General features: G+C 41.6%; 2 protein-coding genes across 2 annotated transcripts; both read right to left on the reverse strand.

Annotated features, from left to right (window-relative positions):
* Positions 1–65: 65 nt before the first annotated feature.
* Positions 66–8,287, reverse strand: wipf3 (WAS/WASL interacting protein family member 3). The gene is made up of 8 exons (XM_071500306.1): positions 7,975–8,287; positions 6,005–6,102; positions 5,037–5,172; positions 3,656–3,817; positions 2,826–3,551; positions 1,376–1,513; positions 1,170–1,271; positions 66–1,076 (listed from the first exon to the last, which is right to left on the reverse strand). The coding sequence occupies exons 2-8, from the start codon at positions 6,083–6,085 to the stop codon at positions 1,036–1,038; spliced, it is 1,386 nt and encodes a 461-aa protein (XP_071356407.1). The 5' UTR covers positions 6,086–6,102; positions 7,975–8,287; the 3' UTR covers positions 66–1,035.
* A 1,853-nt stretch (positions 8,288–10,140) lies between these two features.
* Positions 10,141–11,362, reverse strand: LOC139634458 (proline-rich protein 15-like protein). Its single transcript, XM_071500922.1, has 2 exons — positions 11,222–11,362; positions 10,141–10,690 (listed from the first exon to the last, which is right to left on the reverse strand). The coding sequence occupies exon 2, from the start codon at positions 10,668–10,670 to the stop codon at positions 10,287–10,289; it is 384 nt and encodes a 127-aa protein (XP_071357023.1). The 5' UTR covers positions 10,671–10,690; positions 11,222–11,362; the 3' UTR covers positions 10,141–10,286.
* Positions 11,363–18,079: the final 6,717 nt, after the last annotated feature.

Raw genomic sequence — 18,079 nt, forward strand, 5'->3', positions numbered from 1 at the left:
ACCAGCAGGTGGCACTGTCTTCACAGGAGATAGCATTAGTTACTACAGAGGGAGAAACAATAAACCTCACTCATTTTCCGTTTATAAAAGACCACACCTGTGTAACTTAAAACAGATGCATTCCCATACTCCTCACACTGTAAGTCATTTTCACATCAAAATCAGTTTTTACATTTTTATAGATTATTTTGGTATTTAGAAAATAATCACATAAACACAGGATAGCACCACTATACTTACTGTATGCACAATGATTTATGACCAACCAAGGTTAGCATACCCTTCTGTACAAGGGAGTAGTGAGAGTTATTCACCCGCAATCTCGTTTTCACATTGAGTTTTAAATTGAAATAAGGCTGACTTGTTGGCCGTGTAGGGAGGAAAACAGATGCAGCTGCAGAGAGGATCGTCTTGCTCAAGTATTAAAGCACTAGTTTAAAAATGTATTCATACAAGTGCTTAAAGAGCATCTCCTTATACAGAGGTTGTTAGTGAACAGCAGTTTGTATATATCTGTTATTAAAAGAGCTGTAACATCTTAAAACCATTTGTTTAATAATGTTTGTGGATTAAATTCAGACTGTGAAAAGTGCTTCTGTATATATCAGGACAAAAGAGATATCTCTCAAGACATAACATCTAAATTTTGTATACTGTATGTAGACACTGAAATGCTTAAGCTGTTAAAAACTGTACGGTCATGTTAAATATAGCTACGGAAAGACACTGTCCTTGGAGTGTATGTGTGTAGTTTATGAGTATGAGTGGGGAGAGCCCTCCTCCTCCTCACACACATTCAAAACATTCCACACTGGAAAAGGTCAGAGGTCACATAGTCAGTATAAGGCGGAAGCCTGTTTGACACGCATATATACGCACACACTAATACACTAAACATAAACAAAATACACACAGGGTTTGCATCCAAATAAGTCCATGGCAATTGTGTGATTGTCATGAGCTGTCATGAGAAAGAGATGGAACACAAAAGTCTTTTTGCTGTGTGGGGGATGAAGAACAAGGTGAGGCCTTGACTCATCTGAGGTGTGTCCTGATCCCTGGTGGTTTGGGGTTCACTGTAAGAAGAGGAAAGAGGATAGAAAAAGACAACTCAATACGGGAAACTGAAGTCATGGGTAAAATTCAGAAATAAAGTGCTGGGCTGCTACCTCTGTTTTCTTTGCTGGGGTAGATCCGAGGAAAAGGCTTGAACTCATCAGGAGGAGGTAAATCCTCTACAGGGTGGAACTGGAACTTGGATTCAAAATCATCTGCCACAGCAGAGTGAAGATGAAGTTAGATAGTTAGATAATTCGTTTATGTAAGATACGTTTATCTTAGAAGCTTCTTGTTGTGGTAAAATGTCGACTCTCACCCAGGCTGTGCAGGTGTCCATTCCTGAGACTGGATGGGGGCAGGGGAGGTGGTGGTGGAGGGGGAGGAATGCGGGTGGACAACTCGGTGGTGGGAGAACGTGCCGGAGGAGCGGGAGGTGGAGCCAACCGACCTACACCTGTCATGAGCAGTGATGAGAGGAGTCTGATTTCAGCAACGGAAGTGACATCATAAAAAGTAAAACAAAATCCGATGTGCTTGTCTAATGCCAGCTGAGACAGCGAGGCCACAGTGTTTTTACCTTGAAAAACGGCAATGATTTTTTTTTTTTTTTACACATTGCTGAAAAACTACAGAGATGCACAAACACATACTCTGTATGATTTAATGACTACCTGCAACAGCCGCTACAGTTTTAAACCTATACTTTCTTGACAGTTTCAGACACAGAAAAACAGAACAATTACTCAAACTATTTCGACTGGTTTCTCTGTTTCCCATAAACATTTGTTGCAGAATCATTTCTTGCTGCTTTTGTGTCATATTTGTGAATTTTGTCTCACATATCTTGTATGTTGCTTTAGTATTTCATTTGTAAATTTTGCATGACTTTCTGTATCAATGTGCCAATCATTAATTACATAACACAAAATGCTCTATATATGTACAACAACTTGCCATAAACATGCAAACTGCTCATTTTAAAAACACGCATGGACCATATAGTCATTTAAATCTTGCTGTTGTTGCAAAAGAAAGCTTCTTTCCAGGTTTACGCTTGTAAGTTTTGCTATTGCTACATAGCCAACGTAAGCATAAACAGCTGTTTACTGACCAGTCTTGCCAAAAGCTACAGCCATCGTCACATTTGCAATACAACAGGTTATACAACATCCTCTGAGCAGCACTTCTTCTTCAGGGCAGACTGGACACCACAGTGACTCAGTATCGGAAAATGACGAGACCAGGCCCAGACCAGGAGTAGCTGGTTAGCTTGCTAACTTCCGTAGAAGAAAAGAAGCAAAACAAAACTGTTGATTTCCACCACTGGAGACAGCTCTTGGCAAGTAAAGTAATGAAGTTTGATGCTGAACTTTCAATTTTTCTTCTAGTCTGGTATGAAAACAGCTATTATTGCTCATGTTGGCTATGAAGCAATAGCAAAACTTACAAACAGTTCCTTTAAACATTCAACTATATTTTGTTTGAACGCTTTAAGGACAGGTGTCCCTTTTTTTACTGGGGACCTTTACGTTTACATATTTGCATTATTTGTGAAGTATCCATCAGATATATAACTTGTAAATGAGAAAAAATCCAGTGCTCTGAAATGGGCTACCTGTTTTTTTTTTTTTACATAACCGCCATTATTTTTTAGGTTGGTCTTATTTACTTAGCAATTATGCTTATGTGTTTCAGTGTGCGTCAAAAGCAGATTATGTAACTTTCTGCAGAGAAGTTATGGGAGAGAAAAGGAGAAGTTTACCCACCTGCACTTCTGGGCACAGCAGGCGGCCGTCGTGTGGGAGCATTGCAGGGGTATGATGGTGGCAGAGAGCGCATGGCTGGGGAGGGCACTGGGGCCATCTTGGGTGGTGGTGGAGGAAGGATGGATGGGCAGGTGGGGGTGAAGGTAGCCGGTAGAGGGGGTGGAGGAGGTGGGGGAGGAGGTCCAAGAGGGCTGTCCCGTAAGATAGGGAACCTTGAAGGTTCAGAGTGGACCGGAGAGGGGGGCAGAGGGTAGAAGCACCCTGAGGAGCGGTCCCCTGGGGCAGCAGAGGGAGCCTGAAAAGGTGGAGGAGGAGGAGGAGGAGTTGGAGTAGAGGGCTGGGATATGGTGGTGTGGTGAGAGTGCTGGATGGGGAGCCAGGTGGGCTTGGTGACCTGGGCTGGAGGGGGAGGGGGAGGGGGAGGGCAGGAGGGGAGAGGCGGAGGCCTGTTGGCCGGGCGGTCCTGGAAGGCTTGAGGTGGGGGAGGCGGGGGAGGAGCAGAGGGAGGAGCAGGAGGGGTCGGAGGGGGAGAGGAAGCAGGGAAAGGAGGTGGGTGCTTGCTCCCGTGAGAAGGGGAGGGAGGAGCAGAAGATGAAGGAGCGAGTGGCCAGTGGACAGAGCTCCGGAGCTCCACTGTCCTGTGAGGCTCGGGGACGCTGCTCGTGTCTGATGATGTGGGCGCGTTCCACAGCGGCTTCAGGGACGCTGATGAGCTCGAACGAGACACTTAAACACACACATAAGAAAGGAGTCATTGGGATGGTCAAAGTAACGAGAGACGATCACTGAAAATACACATATCTAGTAAGAAGAAGACATTTTGCACCAACCAGGGGTCTTGCCTGCTTGGTCTCTTTGTCCTATAGGCTTGAGAGCGGGAAACCCTCCAGCAAATAGCCCACCCAAAGAGGGTCCCATGGGCGCCATCCCTCCTGATGAACCCTGAGAAGCACCAACACTGCTGGATACATCTCCAGCGTTGGTCTTGGGCTCTGGGGAACAACAAACATACAAAAACATTACAGTTGAGTATAAGTAAAAGGGACAGAAGCAACACCAACCACGTCAAAATCACAACTCTGATCATGAAACATTGTAATAGATTCGTTTTTTGTATTTGTAATTACAGAGTCATTCACTTATTGATTAATTCATTCAGAAAATAGTCTTGTGAGAAATGTGCAATTGGTGATCTGTGGTTTCATGATCGTGAGAGCTTTGTCCTTAACTCTGGAAAGAAAACAACATGAAGATGATAACAGCAATGGGTCAGGCAGGAATATGAGTAAAGTTTGCACCACCCAAATGATCTGATCCCCCAGAAGGCCAACAGAGCAGTCTGTTTCCATTGGCCTGGCTCCATAGACTTACTGTAACTGACATTGTTACTGTTAACTGCTACTTACTGACCAACAGTTGCCACTGACCCACCATCCAAGCCTTCAACTGTGCAATTAAAGCTAATTTGTTGACTAACTGAATGGGCATATCCCTAAAAGTTTCTATAAAGGACAGGCCACCTATATGTCAGCTATCTAGTATAGATAACACTTAACAATAGAGATAGGGAATCATGAACCATTTTCTAAAGTTATAAATATGTATGATGTGAATGTTTCTGACTAAATCTTTGACCGTGATATTAAGTTTTAATCTTAAAAGTCACAGTTTGAACTTCAACCTCAATTTCAAGTTTATTGTACCCACAGGGGAGATGTGTCTTGTACATAATACAAATTTTAAAATGTTTTAGAAATTGAACAGCTGAAACATCACATACTACAGAACTTTCCTGTTTTTCTTTGTTATGCTTAGGATATTGTGGGGACACAATGTATGTCTTGTGTATTGTGTTTGCCACTGTGTATAGCAGTTTCCTACTTTGACTACATCCTTATCTGCTATAGGGCATTCCTTCCTGAAGTGAGCACTGGGCTGCATGTTAGTGTTTGTGTGTGTGTGTTCAGTTACAGCCCTGAGAGACACAACATGTTCCCAGTAAACCAAACTTCTCACCTCATGTTTTTCCGTCTGCTTCCACTCCCATACATCACAGTGTTGCGTCTACACACTATTAAACCCCATGCACTTCGACCATGAGAGTGGATGAGTCAGTGAAACTGGCACCATGTGAGTACCGTTAAGTGTCTGAACACACAGACTGAGTGTGTCCGTAATGTGCTGGTAGGACTGTAAGGTTGTTTCTCTTACTATCGACAACAGGGGCACTGCGGTCGTTGACCTGTGTGACTTTCCTGAGCCTGGTTCCTTTCTGGATGTCGGCCAACAGGGCATTCCTTCCACCTCCTCCTCCACCAGACTGGAGCTTAGGAGGCTCAGACGGACACTGTCACACAGAAAAAACAGTACTTTTATATAACTTTGACCAGTATTATTACAGTACAATATATGTATTATATCATCAGTCCACCAGAGCACAATCACTTGCCCCACTAAACTAAATATTCATTGATCAACAGAGAATTAATCACCAACTATTCTGATAATGATCAATTGTTTCATTAATTTTTCAAGATAAAAATGCTAAAGATTTGCTGATATCAACTTCTCCAATGTGCAAATGACCATTGTAACTTGAATCTCTTATGACTTTGAACTATTGGTGTATTTTTTTATATAATCATTTCACACAATGAAGCAATACAGCATATCATCAGCTCCTCAGCTTCATCCCACCTCTTCTAACAAACACATACAAACAAAAAAGCAAGAAGGTGCAGTGAAGACTTTCACCAAAGATAAGAGGGAGAGGAGGATACTGAATGTGAGCAAAGAAGAAGAGAAACAGGAGGGAGGAGATAAGTCTTATTGTTTCCCTCATATACTCCACTTTGACTTCAGATTATTGCTTTATCTACGGGCTGCTAAACTGTGTACCTGCAGTGTGGCCCTGTTTGCTGGCAGCAGGAGCTCATTCAACATGAGCCCGCTGTGGAAACATAACACTCTTCTGCTACTGAGAGTCTGCTGTCTGTCTTACTCTGTGTGTGTGTGTGTGTGTGTGTGTGTGTGTGTGTGCACACTACCTCAATCAATAATGCAAATAACCCCCTCCAGGTGTTTGGTTGGTGGTTAGTGAGAAGGACACAAGTGAGTGTTTACAACTGCATGAGAGAGAGTTAGAGAAAGACAGAGAGAAGAAGAGCACACAGTCTTACCTGTGGCAGGGCAGCACAGGGAGGTGGTGGAGGTGGAGGGGCTGCTGGGGGAGGTGGAGGAGGAGGCGGCGGGGCTGGCATAGCTGGGCTTCAGATACCTGCAGAAGATAATGCACACCCTATGACTGGAAACAAACACAGCCGCCATCCAATTCTTGCACCGCAGCCACATGACCAGCTTCTAGGGTTTTTTTCTTCCTTCGTATCAGAAGCTGCTTCTGTGCAAAGGGGCGCTCTCGATGACCTCCTACCCTCTTCCCTTAACAGGAACAGCTTTCACCACTATACAGCGCAAAACAGGAAGCAGCGAACGCTCCATCCTCTCCAGAGAAATCTGACACATCCCCCTGCCCCTGTCCTCCTCTTCTTCCCACAATGCTCTGTGGCAGGACTTCGGAGAAGAACAATGGTGCTTGTTGTGTGAAAAGTAATAGACCCCTGCCCCTTGAGTCACTCAATGACCAAAGGCCTTCAGTGCCGTATGTGAGTGGAAAACACATTAAGGAGAGGCCTCAGGAATATGCTACAGCACGCAAATATATTGTTCTTTACTTTTATACTGTACAGGATGCGTTCAAGAGTACATGGTTCAGTAATCAAAATGATAAGGACCAGTGTCCACTACAATGACTTTCCAGGATTATGTCAACACGTTTCAATCTCTACACTTTGTTGGCAACTGGGCTAGTAAATGATCCTCAGTGACAGTCAGAGACCTCCACCCAGCGTCTTGATATAAATTCTTGACGATCCATGGCTGAAAGACAGAAAACAGCTCGAGGTCTCTGTGGAATTTGCACATGATCCTCATCAGAAATTCAATAAAACACAGAGCAGAACCTGTTTTTGTTGAATCTCTGTGTACCTCTCCCTCTTGTCTTAATCTATTTGTGCAAAGTTTGTGCGTTATGTTTCCCTCTATGCAACTGGCAGACTGTCCATTGCTATTTCTGTCTTCATATCTGTGTCAAGCAGCCTCTGTGACACTGCCAGTGTGGATGTTTAAAGGGGGCAAAGCTGGACACTGGTTAGCTGAGCTCCTGCAGAGCAGGTGGGACACAGTGGAAATGCACCTCTCTCACGCCAGTTGTTGTTTTCGTTGACCTGTAATACGTCTCGTTCATCCTGAAGCAAAGAAGATCTAAAGTGACACAGACCGGCAGCTGGACCTCGCAGCTGTTGCAGTCATAACAAGGGATTCTCCCACTTTTCGTGTCAAAGACATGCAGAACAGGTTGATTACATGAGACCACGGACCCCCAGGGTTTCTACACTGTGAGTCAGTGGAGACATAACTATAATGTTAAGACTGGGGCCTACGTGTAAGAAGTCCTCAACAGAAAATGACACATTAGTTCTGTTTGGGGTCTCACAGACCCCAGCTTTAAATCATGGTTACATACAATAGATTTTCATCTGGCAAATAAAATTTTCATTTGTATAATATATAAAACTTAAAATATACTTCTTTGATGTATTACCATTACCTGGTGCTCCCCCTGTCTATGTCTTTATTATTTCATTTCCATTAAATGTAGCTACAGGCTCAGTTTGTAGCAAAGAAAAGGGAACGAAAGAACAATGTTAAAAAGACAAAGTGGCTGATTTAGCAGCAGTCCTCCTTATATACTTTTTCTTAGGTGTTTTTTCTTTGCTAAAGCAAAATGAATCTGTTATGGCATGACTGCTCTTTTGCCCCTATTATAAAATCCACTTGTGAGACACATCTAAAGGTAAAACTTCAGAAATGAGGTATTGTATCGTGATTATTTGCCATTGGACAGATATTAACAAGACAATGTGCTGCATAACAACACCGCTATGTATATCCGTTGCTATTGACGATTTTGTGGTATTTTATGAGAATAAAAAAGAAAAGCAGCCATAACGACCTGTCAAGCATATATATATATATATATATATATATATGCTTGTTAATTAGTCCATCGTTATGGTTAGGTTTGGCTTACCTTCAGAAAATATAAGTAATCCACCTGTTTGCAGGGAAAGCCTCAGTGAGAAACTTCCCTCATAGTGCGCTCCTCATAGCGGGTCAGTGAGACAAGATATTTTTAGTCAAATGAGGACACCACGTCTCCAGCGTTTGAGCTGCCAAGTAGCTAAACCTTCAGGAGCTCCTGCAAACATGTCAAAAGGCTGCAGGGAGATTTGAGTGTCCACATAGCAGACGCTGAAAACATGCAGCTGTGTTTCGGCACAATGGTCTCTTTATGGCCCGGGCTGTTTACGGTTTATTCCCCCTGTGAGCGCACTGCAGGAGGCGCGCACAGACGCAAGGCCACACCTTAACGCCCCGTCGGCAGCACGGGACCAATGGAGAGAGAGAGAGGCAGGACACTTGGCTCAGCTCATGCCGAAGTTGCCAAGAAACTCTCCCTCGCCTTGAATCGCACCTGTGGATCAACATAAACATTTTGCATGCGTGAGGGCTGGTTCTGACGGAGCGGCGGGGACGTTTCTGCAACAACATCTCACTAGATGGAGTTTCTTTTCTCAACTCGGCACATTTGAGTTCCACTCAGCTCTAGTTTTTGGGCTGTATGCTGGCACATTCCCGCCCCCCTGTGTTGAGAATATGACATTACAAGTCATCCTTAATTACAAAGAAACAAGGGCCTGTGGTTTCCTCATTGCACCATAATTAAAGAGCTGCTGTGAGATAGCAACAAAGCTTTAAATTTGATTATGATAATGCGGTTTCATAATCGTTTAGGGTGTACATCAGCCGTAACTCCTTTGCATAAACACAAATTTTGCAGGCACACACACATACACACCTTAAACGGTAAAAGTGATGAAGGAATGCAGTGGCACAGGCGTGCTCCTCCCTTTTAAGTGACAGAACAATATAATTTACGACTGGCCATGACATACACTGCATGCATTATGTGTAAATGGCACTAATTTCATGTAATTGCAACGTGATTATCACACATTTGACCCACTTGTTCCCCCCCCCCCCGCATCTTCCAGTTGAGTGAAGACCAGTCAACAACACAGCTGCTAAGAGAAGTGATACGATTTGTGAATATTGTGTCTTGCACTTTTGGATCATGCATCGTCTTAAATAATGCATATTTTCCTCTCTTTAAATGTGACCTTTTGTAATTCTCGAACTGTAAAATGTCAGTTGTTTTTTTTTTTCTCGTTGTCATACATTAATGTCTGTTTCAAGACAATTTTCTCAAGGGGAACAGCACAAAGCGTGTCCTTGCATTGGACAAGTTGATGATAGTAGTAGAGCAAATACATACTCATAGAATTGATTGTAGCAGTTATCAGATTTATTTCACAGCTGATCCAAAAATACAGTAATCCTGTAAAGCAAACTACATCAGTGGCTGGATCATACTTCCTTAGCTACATGGCCAAATCTCCTTCAGTTGGACTTAACTTCTTACTTCAATATCGGTAGCTTTGTTTAGGACCCATTATGTTGTAAAACATGCTGGATTTCTTCCTTCATTTATATTTTACGCATTTTGCTGGCAAGTGTCGTGTGTCTGACTAAAAGCTGCTCACAAGCATTTCTTAATTTCTTCCACTAGCTCTTTTTTTTTTTCCACACTTAATGAAATCATTTACACCTTAATAAAAACATCCTTCTAACCCCTTAGAATCAACATGTCTTTGTAAAGCATTGTAAAAGGAGCAATATACTTATCCTTCATTATTAAACATATATTATTCTTATTACAGAAACAATGTAAACATCTGATAAACAACATTTTCTTGAAGCATACCACACTTTATCTTGAGTATTGATAGAAAATGACATTCGATGATTGTGCTGTCATACAGGTTGTAGTTCATTTTAATGAGTTGCCCAATGATGATGACGACAGCGTCCATAACGCAAACAAGGACACTGTGGGACTTTTGCTATATTTGGCTTTTAAGTGCTCACTGCATTATGACTGTATCTCCTCATTTGGGCTCTGATTATGGGATATTGGTCGCAAAGTGATTCAATAACCATAATAAACAAATACACTGTCACTTATTATTGTTTCTGTGGCTTTCTGGCACAAGTCCTTCAACTAATTTTGAATATTTCTTGTACCACATAACTTTACTCCTGCAGTCTTGGGCTTAAAGTTGAATGCTCCTCGTCATCTCCATCATCCCCATCATAACCAACACACAGTAGACCTTATGGAAGGCCTCAAGAGTTTCAAGCATCTTCACGTACTCAAATCCCCCTTCTTCTCGTCAAGCATCTTTGAAAAGCAGTTTTCGATCTCTTTCATTTTCCTCCTCGTCATCGCATGTCCTCTTTCCCAGATGCCACATTCTCTGTCTCTTTCTCCTGTATAGGAAGGCTCGAGCGAACCCTCCTATTCTCTTTAAATCGACCCGAGCGTGACACCTTCATTTTCCTGCGACACGTCTGCTCGTTGAAGACTGACTCCAGATGGGAGTCATCGAAGGTTTCATCACTGAGGAGGCTGGAGTTCTTGTTGGAGTCTTGGGACTGGTCGCCAGTGGTCTTGGAGGCAGATGCAGCAGGGTCTTTTGGCTTCTCTGGATGTTGTGCAAAGGGGTCAAAATCCGGGCCAAAGGTGTAGGGTGAACCTGCCTCCTTGGGGCCACCAGTCTTTTTCTTTGGCAAGAATGCCTTCCACCATGGGGTCCTCTCTGTCATCTTTGACTGGAGGGAGGAAACTGGAACAGAGAAAACATAAGTATTCAGCTGTAAGTATCCAGATGTTCTGCTCTACACCAATATTAGTGTAACTGAAAACATTTCTTCTATAAGGTCAGTGTTTTTCCTGGTTGAGTGGAAATTCCTGATTTACCTCATCTCTCAAGTCTCTCTTTTAAAACATCAAATAAATCCTTTTAAAATTAACAATACGGCTAAGCATTATTTATATAAAAAACATGCTTATCATCATTGTAATAGGATTCATTGTACTTCATATCTTCATAAATCTGTCTAAATATGACGACTTGTTCTGTCTAAATTTGAAAATGTCTCGGTTCTAAAATATCCTGATTTAATTCCACGTCAATCACAACCATTTTCCACTGGTGAGCCAATTAAATCTATGAATAACCAGTGTAGCCACGTTTAGCTTTTTTTTGTAAAACTGGTTTGGTTTAATGAGTCGTGAGAACAGCAGAACAAACCCAAGCCGTGATTCACAGGTGAACAATGAGCGAAAAAAAAAAAAAACACTCAAGAACTCTTACCTGAGCCACAGCAGGTGGTGTGCACACTTTGACCTAAATCAAAAAGTAAATGTCACACTGTTTTGATGTGCTGACATATAAATCCACAGGACAGTTCCGTGTCGTCTTCGTCTTCTTCTTCTTCTTCTCCCTCTTCTTCTTCAGTGGTGAAGCGCTCAGAACAACTGTGACAGTCCCTCAAAGGGTCGCACCAGTATCCATTTTACGCACCACTCAGGTGTCCTGACTCCTCACATTTCCCACCTCAGAAAACTTTTAATTTTCTTCTCTTTCTTCAACCCAAATATCTCCCGTCTTCATCGGCAAATTCTCCAGGAAAGTACAAATGAATTGACACATTTATAAGAGGGGGCGGCTTTCCTCCACTGAACCAGCAGGTTTCCGCCTCCGAAACTCTCCCCTCGAAGTACCTGTCTTCGCTCCTCATTGGATGAAAGCTCAGAGTCGGTCACGTGGGCGCCGCTCAGGTGAATCCGCTGCAGTGGTGGGCGGGGCTTGTGGTTGCGTGGCAACAAACCCCATGGGAGCATGCACCTCTCCAGTAGCCTAATAGATTAAGAGAAAAAACAGAGCCCTTTGTATCAGCCGAACCCAACCCAAGCCACTGAGCCAAATGTTCTTGCAAGTTTTGGACGCCCAGCCGTTCAGGCAACAATGGCTTGTCATGCAAAGAGTGGAATGTGGTAAAGAGATGTTTATTCAGTGACATTTATTATATTAATAGCCACCAACCAAAAACGGGTTGTGCTGAGCAGCAAGTAGTTAGACTACATGGTTTAAAATGAGACCCTTTGTTGAAATTGCCTATTATTTGGGGAGGGCACGCGACAGGAAGCAGTCGGGGGCCTCCTGAAATGATTAACTGCACCAGACCTGCAATTGTTGCTGCTGTAAATTCACATTAAGTGAGGGGAAGCAGTCTGGCCTGGCGCCAATTTCACCTGCTGGGGTACCTGTCACACGTTGTCCTTCCGGATGCTTCTGCTCGTCCAACTCTAGTGTCGGTTTCTTTAAGGTTTCAGTCATGCCAGTCTGTCTGACTCCCTGAATTACACCTGAGCAGGACACATTATCCATGGCCCATATGAGCTCTGGTGACACAGCGCGTGGTACATGATCGGTAACCCAGCATATGTAGAGTTATATATAGGCTACCCAATATATAGACACACGGGTGGTATTTCGAAAGGTTTTTTCCAGATAATGCTCAGTTGTGGTTATAATGACACAGTTAGAAAATGTGTAACAGGTTTTATAACTTCCTCGTGAGGTAATGTCTAATAAATTGTGTCGCAGATTGAGAAAACATGCTTAGTAGTTAGTTGTTGTCACAGTAATAAGGGGTCATGAGTTTCTCACTCTCTAATAAGCTGTCATATTTACAGTCATGCTAATAAGTGGGCTACTTGCAGTAATTAATCAAGGATCAATATGATAAACCATCAAGTCTGGATTAGTAACAAAGTACGTTTACTCAGGTAGTCATATAGTTGTAATCATTTCATGTTACTTGGTACTTTTACTCCACTACATTTCAGGAGAATAATGTGATTGCTGCTCCACAATGACCCTATGAAATATGATGCATCATTATAGAGTAACAGCCAAGCCATATATTATACTTATAACTGGCTCCGCCTAGACCAGCTACAAGAGTAAAATACCATTTACACATGAATGCGTTGTAGTAACAATCCATTAATGCAATATTTACGAATATGACACTATAGGGGGGCCGTCCTGCATGATGAGTAATTTTACTGTTGAAATTTTAAGAACACGGTGATGATAATGTACTTTAAAAATTGTAATGCATGATTTTTACTTGTAATTGAGTATTTTTATTCCTTTGTATGATTCCTTTCACTTCAGGTAAATCATCCAGACATCGACCAAAAGATTACCATTTACAGTGCATATGTGCAAGATATTTCTGAAGAAGAAGGGCAAAAGTTTTAGCAAGCCTCCACCCCATATTTACAGACTCAAATTCAGTAAATTATCTGTGTGTAAGTTGGTGCATATGATTAATGTATTTACTGTATTCATTTACTGGTGGCTGTGCAACTAATTGCCCCTCAGGGATAATAAAGATTACCTTGAAGCTTGAGCCTTGAAATAGAACAATCTTTTATCCTTAAAGTTTCTTTTGTTCTAAAGCCAAGTTTCAAAGTGTCATTGGATCCTCGTAACTGAGGAAATTACATCTTCCAGACATGTTGTTATGCTAAGAAACGCAGTTTCTGTTGTTATGACTTTGTAACCCTGGTGAAATGGTTTCTGTGTGGGTTGGTGCCAAGAGGGAAGACCCGGTCTGGGCTGTGCAGCAGGTAGAGATATAGCCATAGATATAGACAGAAACAGAGAGAGGAGGGAGGAAACAGGGAATGCCTTTAGTTTCCCTCCTCTGAAGTTTAGAGTGAAAGCTGTTGTGGCAACAGGAATTATTGCCATTTCTCTCGCTCTCTCTCCTTCAGCAACAGGTGGCTAGAATACCTGGGGGACGCCCTCTCCTGCCATCTCCCATCCCAGTCGAAACCCAGTCATTTCCTCACTCCAAAACTCAAATGTAAACACATTATCATATAAAAATACATAATACATAGGATAGATAAACAATTCATAGATAAACAATTCATTAAAGACTGAATTTTACACAATAACTAAACAGAGTAAACTAAGATATAGGAATTTAAAAAAAAATCTTCATAAACAATATTAATTTTTTTACTTTTTATTTTATAAAAATAGATAAAAAAGCATAAATGTGCTGAATACAGTGTACAGTGGTGGTAATATACACTGAAATACAAAAGATGATGCTACTAATGCTAACAACTAACTGCAACTAAGACTTGTTTTCATTAGGGAATTAATCTGCTGGGTATTTTTTTCAAATAAATATATTCAGTATATATTATAGTAATATATTTAGTATGTAAAATTTCACAAAACTGTGAAAAATGCCACAAATTCCCAAAGCACAAGATTACGTCTTTGCCACGTTCCCTGCTCAACCACAATCCCCATGGATACAGCTTACTGTGCTCTAAACAACATCACAATCATAGGATGTCATCTCGTTACATCACCTCTCAGGTCTGTCTTGCCTCTCTAATTCTCTTTCCAATATCTCCAGATCTACTTTCCTCTCTATAATACCTCAGGTAGTCTCACTGAAAGTCAATCATTAACTTCAGCCACATCAGATAAAGAGAAACATCCATTAAGATATAGAGTCTGAGTATTTGCCCATTGAGACAGAGAGGAATGTGGGGAATGTGTGTAGAAAACGAAATGACGTTGTCGTGAGATATTGAGACAGTGACTGGGATTACGTAAGGTAATCCCTCCATTTGTATCTGTTTCTGTCTGGGACATGGCTGACTTTCTGCCATTACAAATCACATGAATGGACACTTTTTTTGCTCCTTGACAACCACATGCAGCCATGAGGAAGCACCAGTCATGACCAAGGATGGAGAGGTTACTTACTCTCAGATCCTGGATGGTGGCCTCATAATACAAATCACCTACTTTAAACTGCTGTAGGCACAAACATACATTTTTGGACTATCAAACATAAATTTTCTAGTAAAAAAAAAAAAAAATTTGATTGATCACCTAAATCACCTACAGATTCATTTCTGTCTTAATGCATGAAGTAAAGCTGTAGATTTATAATTTATTGTGAGTAGATTTGATGATGTCCATAACCACTATCATATGTCAAAAAAAGCCTGATCATGATATAGCTAAGTTGTACGTTGACACACTGAACACACAAAACTGACTCATTCAACCATGTATAAATATTTGTGTTTACTCAGATGTACACAGTTTAAAACACACACACCTGTCTACGCATGTCTTTTTTTTTTTTTTTTTTGAATGTGATGACGGAAATGTGTTTGCCCCGTGCATGTGCTGTGTGTGTATGAGTTCAGTAAAGTCATTGTGAAATGATAAACCTGAAAATCTCTTTATGTCACTGTACAGTATTGAACAACAGGTTGAACCAAGGTGTGCTAACCCTGGGAAAGAGTGCAGGGAGGCAGCCAGTTGGACTGGTGGAGTCAGCTCACAAAAACAAAAAAAAAAAAAAACTCTCAAAGGAAGTGAGTGGCTAATGTATCTAAGGCTAATGACACACAAACACAGGCCTGGTTCACTAGACTTCAACACCAACCACTGGGGTCTTGAAACACTAGTTACCTCACAGATGAACAAATGTGTATGTGAGGGTTATACAGGTCAGAAATGGTAGAAAATTTTAAGGCCATTAAAAGGACAAATAAACATTTGCTTTGTCTGTAGCATTTGGGTGGAGCAGGCCAGCTTGTGTTGTTGTGAATAAAAACTTTAGATTTATTGCATTGCGTTTTTGTTTTTTTTTTTATTATTTGGGGATCACATTGTTTGCTTTTTTGAGTTATCATGCTGTGAGTAAAGCAGCTGAAACTCACCTGAGCTGTTATTAGCTCTGCAGACGCTAAAGATGAAACTCTCAGGAATGCAGAAAGGAATCTAACACTTACTGGTTATTTTCTTTGTATTTATTGTGTGTTACTCTTAAGTGTTATTCTCATAACAGACACACAACATCACACAGGTATAAAAATACAGCTATGCACACAAACAGGTTTGGACAATGCACTTTTGAGGACCTTCCATTGATTACATTCCATTGATTAGACTTACCCAATTCCTTCTGGTCAACTTTAAACCGAAAGTCTAAAGGATTAAACCAACCTGTTATAATTCCTTTGCATAGGAGATTTGCTATTATTATGTTACTATTTTCCATTGAATTGTAGTAAGGAAATACTGCCACAAAACCATGTATCAAACACTTAGCCCTGACACATTTTCTAAATTAATTTTGACCACTGAAAACTACAAATTCTGCCAAAAGTCCCCTTAAGTAGTTTCAAAGTTAAACATCTTTCCAAATGTGACTGGCAACACGACATGCTACGTTCTGTATTTTGTTCACAAGACATGACTGAAGCTATAAAATGTAACTTAAGCTTCAGAAAGTAAAACAAAAGCTTTACGTTTGGCTATTTTTTTTTTTATTCCAGCACTGATTTAGAGCATCTCTTAAGATGTGTCAGCTCGCTTCACCGCCTTAGGTGAGAGGAAGGGGGCAGCCATACATGTCAGCACACACTACTCCTCAAAAAGGCCCGACATATTGCTTCAGTGCACGATACATTGACTCTCTCCCTGAGCTGAATCTGGAGCTTTCCTTTTCACTGCAGTGCAGTTGATCCTGTGCAAATAAGAAGCTTCAAATCATCCAAAATATTCCCACATCTGAATATTTCCACTGCCATGTGTGACTGCAGGTGTATTGCTAATGCAGCCATTTACTCACCAAGGTTCACAGAGTTACAGATACCCAGCAAAAATGTACAACATTAAAGCGATGATTCACTTTGATTAAAAAACCCTTGCTGATATTTGGAGGGTCAAACTACAAGATCTGATATCTCTCTTTTAAAATTTGGACAAAATAGCATCATCAGAGTTTGGCTTCAGGCTGCTCCTGACAACAAAACTGCACACTCTGTTATTTGACCCCAGATGAAGCCAGATTTATTTATAACTTATTCTCAGTTTTTTTTTTTATGTTTCATGGTATAATATTGTGTCATCAGGGGCTTTTATTAGAGGTGATAATAAGTGAGACCAACAATCAAATCAGTAGTTCACTCCACTGGCTCCCTGTGCAATAATCAACTTCTAGAGAAACAAAGGGAACAAGGGGAACCAGGTTTGGGATTGTGCATTTATGTTTTCCTCCACTTGGCCAATTTACAGAGCCAAGAGAACAACTTGTTCTTCTTCCTCGTCTTTTTTTCAAGTTCTGCTGCTCCCGCTGGCTCTGTAATTATCTTTATCTATCTATCTTATCTCTGCAGCGTTGACCTCCTTCCTGGCTTGAGTTCGCTCCTCCTGCAGACACAGCTCCAGCTTTGCAAGCTCTCTTTTTGGCTCTGTTTCTTCTCTTTCAGTTGAAACGTTAAAGTTCATATAACTTCTCATCTTCAGGCTTAAGCTGCAAAGCTCACAGTAGATTTGAGATGGTTTATGATCTCTGTGGTTATGACGCCGCAGGCCACCCAGGCAATCTTACATCCTCCATCAGCCCCTCTCTAGACAGCCAGGTGTTAGGCAGAGCTTCACCCAGCATGACTCTGAGTGGCTGGCTCAGCTCCCGGCTCAGTTTAATTTCTTGCTCTAGGTCTTTAAGACGATTAATGTTTTGGAGGCAGAGTCTGTTTTTCTCATATTTCTTTGGCTCCTTTTTCAGCATCAAATAGACATGCTCCCATGTCCTTTTCAAAGACCAGAAGTTTTTATCTCTGCCTCTAAAAAGTTAGTATCAGTCACCAGCCATAAACTAGAGAAAACAACACTGAGGCAGTTTGAGACTTTGATTTTCAGACTGGAGATTTATCACCGAGGTGGTGGAGACAAGCCACTGGTATCCACTGTGAAAAGTAAGGAGGTTCTTCAGCAGGGAACTGTTATCCACTGCCGTTTCCATCTCCTCATGCAAATCAGATATAATATACATTTTGCATATCCCTGGTAGACAGAAAAGGCTCGGACATGTGCCACTGGTACTCCAGGATCTCTTCGTCTGTTATCATGGGGAAAGCCCTCAGAAAGACTTTGGTCCTTCTGATCCAGGATCCATGCTGTTCAGACATTTCCTCCTTGGCCGACTCAGGGAGAAACTGAGAGATCAGCCTCCTATCCTTTTCACTGGGTGTCTGGGTGGGAGTGGATTCTGCTGCAGACTCAGTCTTGTTTGCTGTGAGAGCTGCCTCTACACCAAAATTCATA

The sequence above is a fragment of the Trachinotus anak genome, unplaced genomic scaffold (assembly GCF_046630095.1).
Source record: "Trachinotus anak isolate AG129_WGS33_773 ecotype Australia unplaced genomic scaffold, CSIRO_AGI_Tana_v1 ptg000016l, whole genome shotgun sequence".
In the NCBI taxonomy this organism is placed as follows: Eukaryota; Metazoa; Chordata; class Actinopteri; order Carangiformes; family Carangidae; genus Trachinotus; species Trachinotus anak.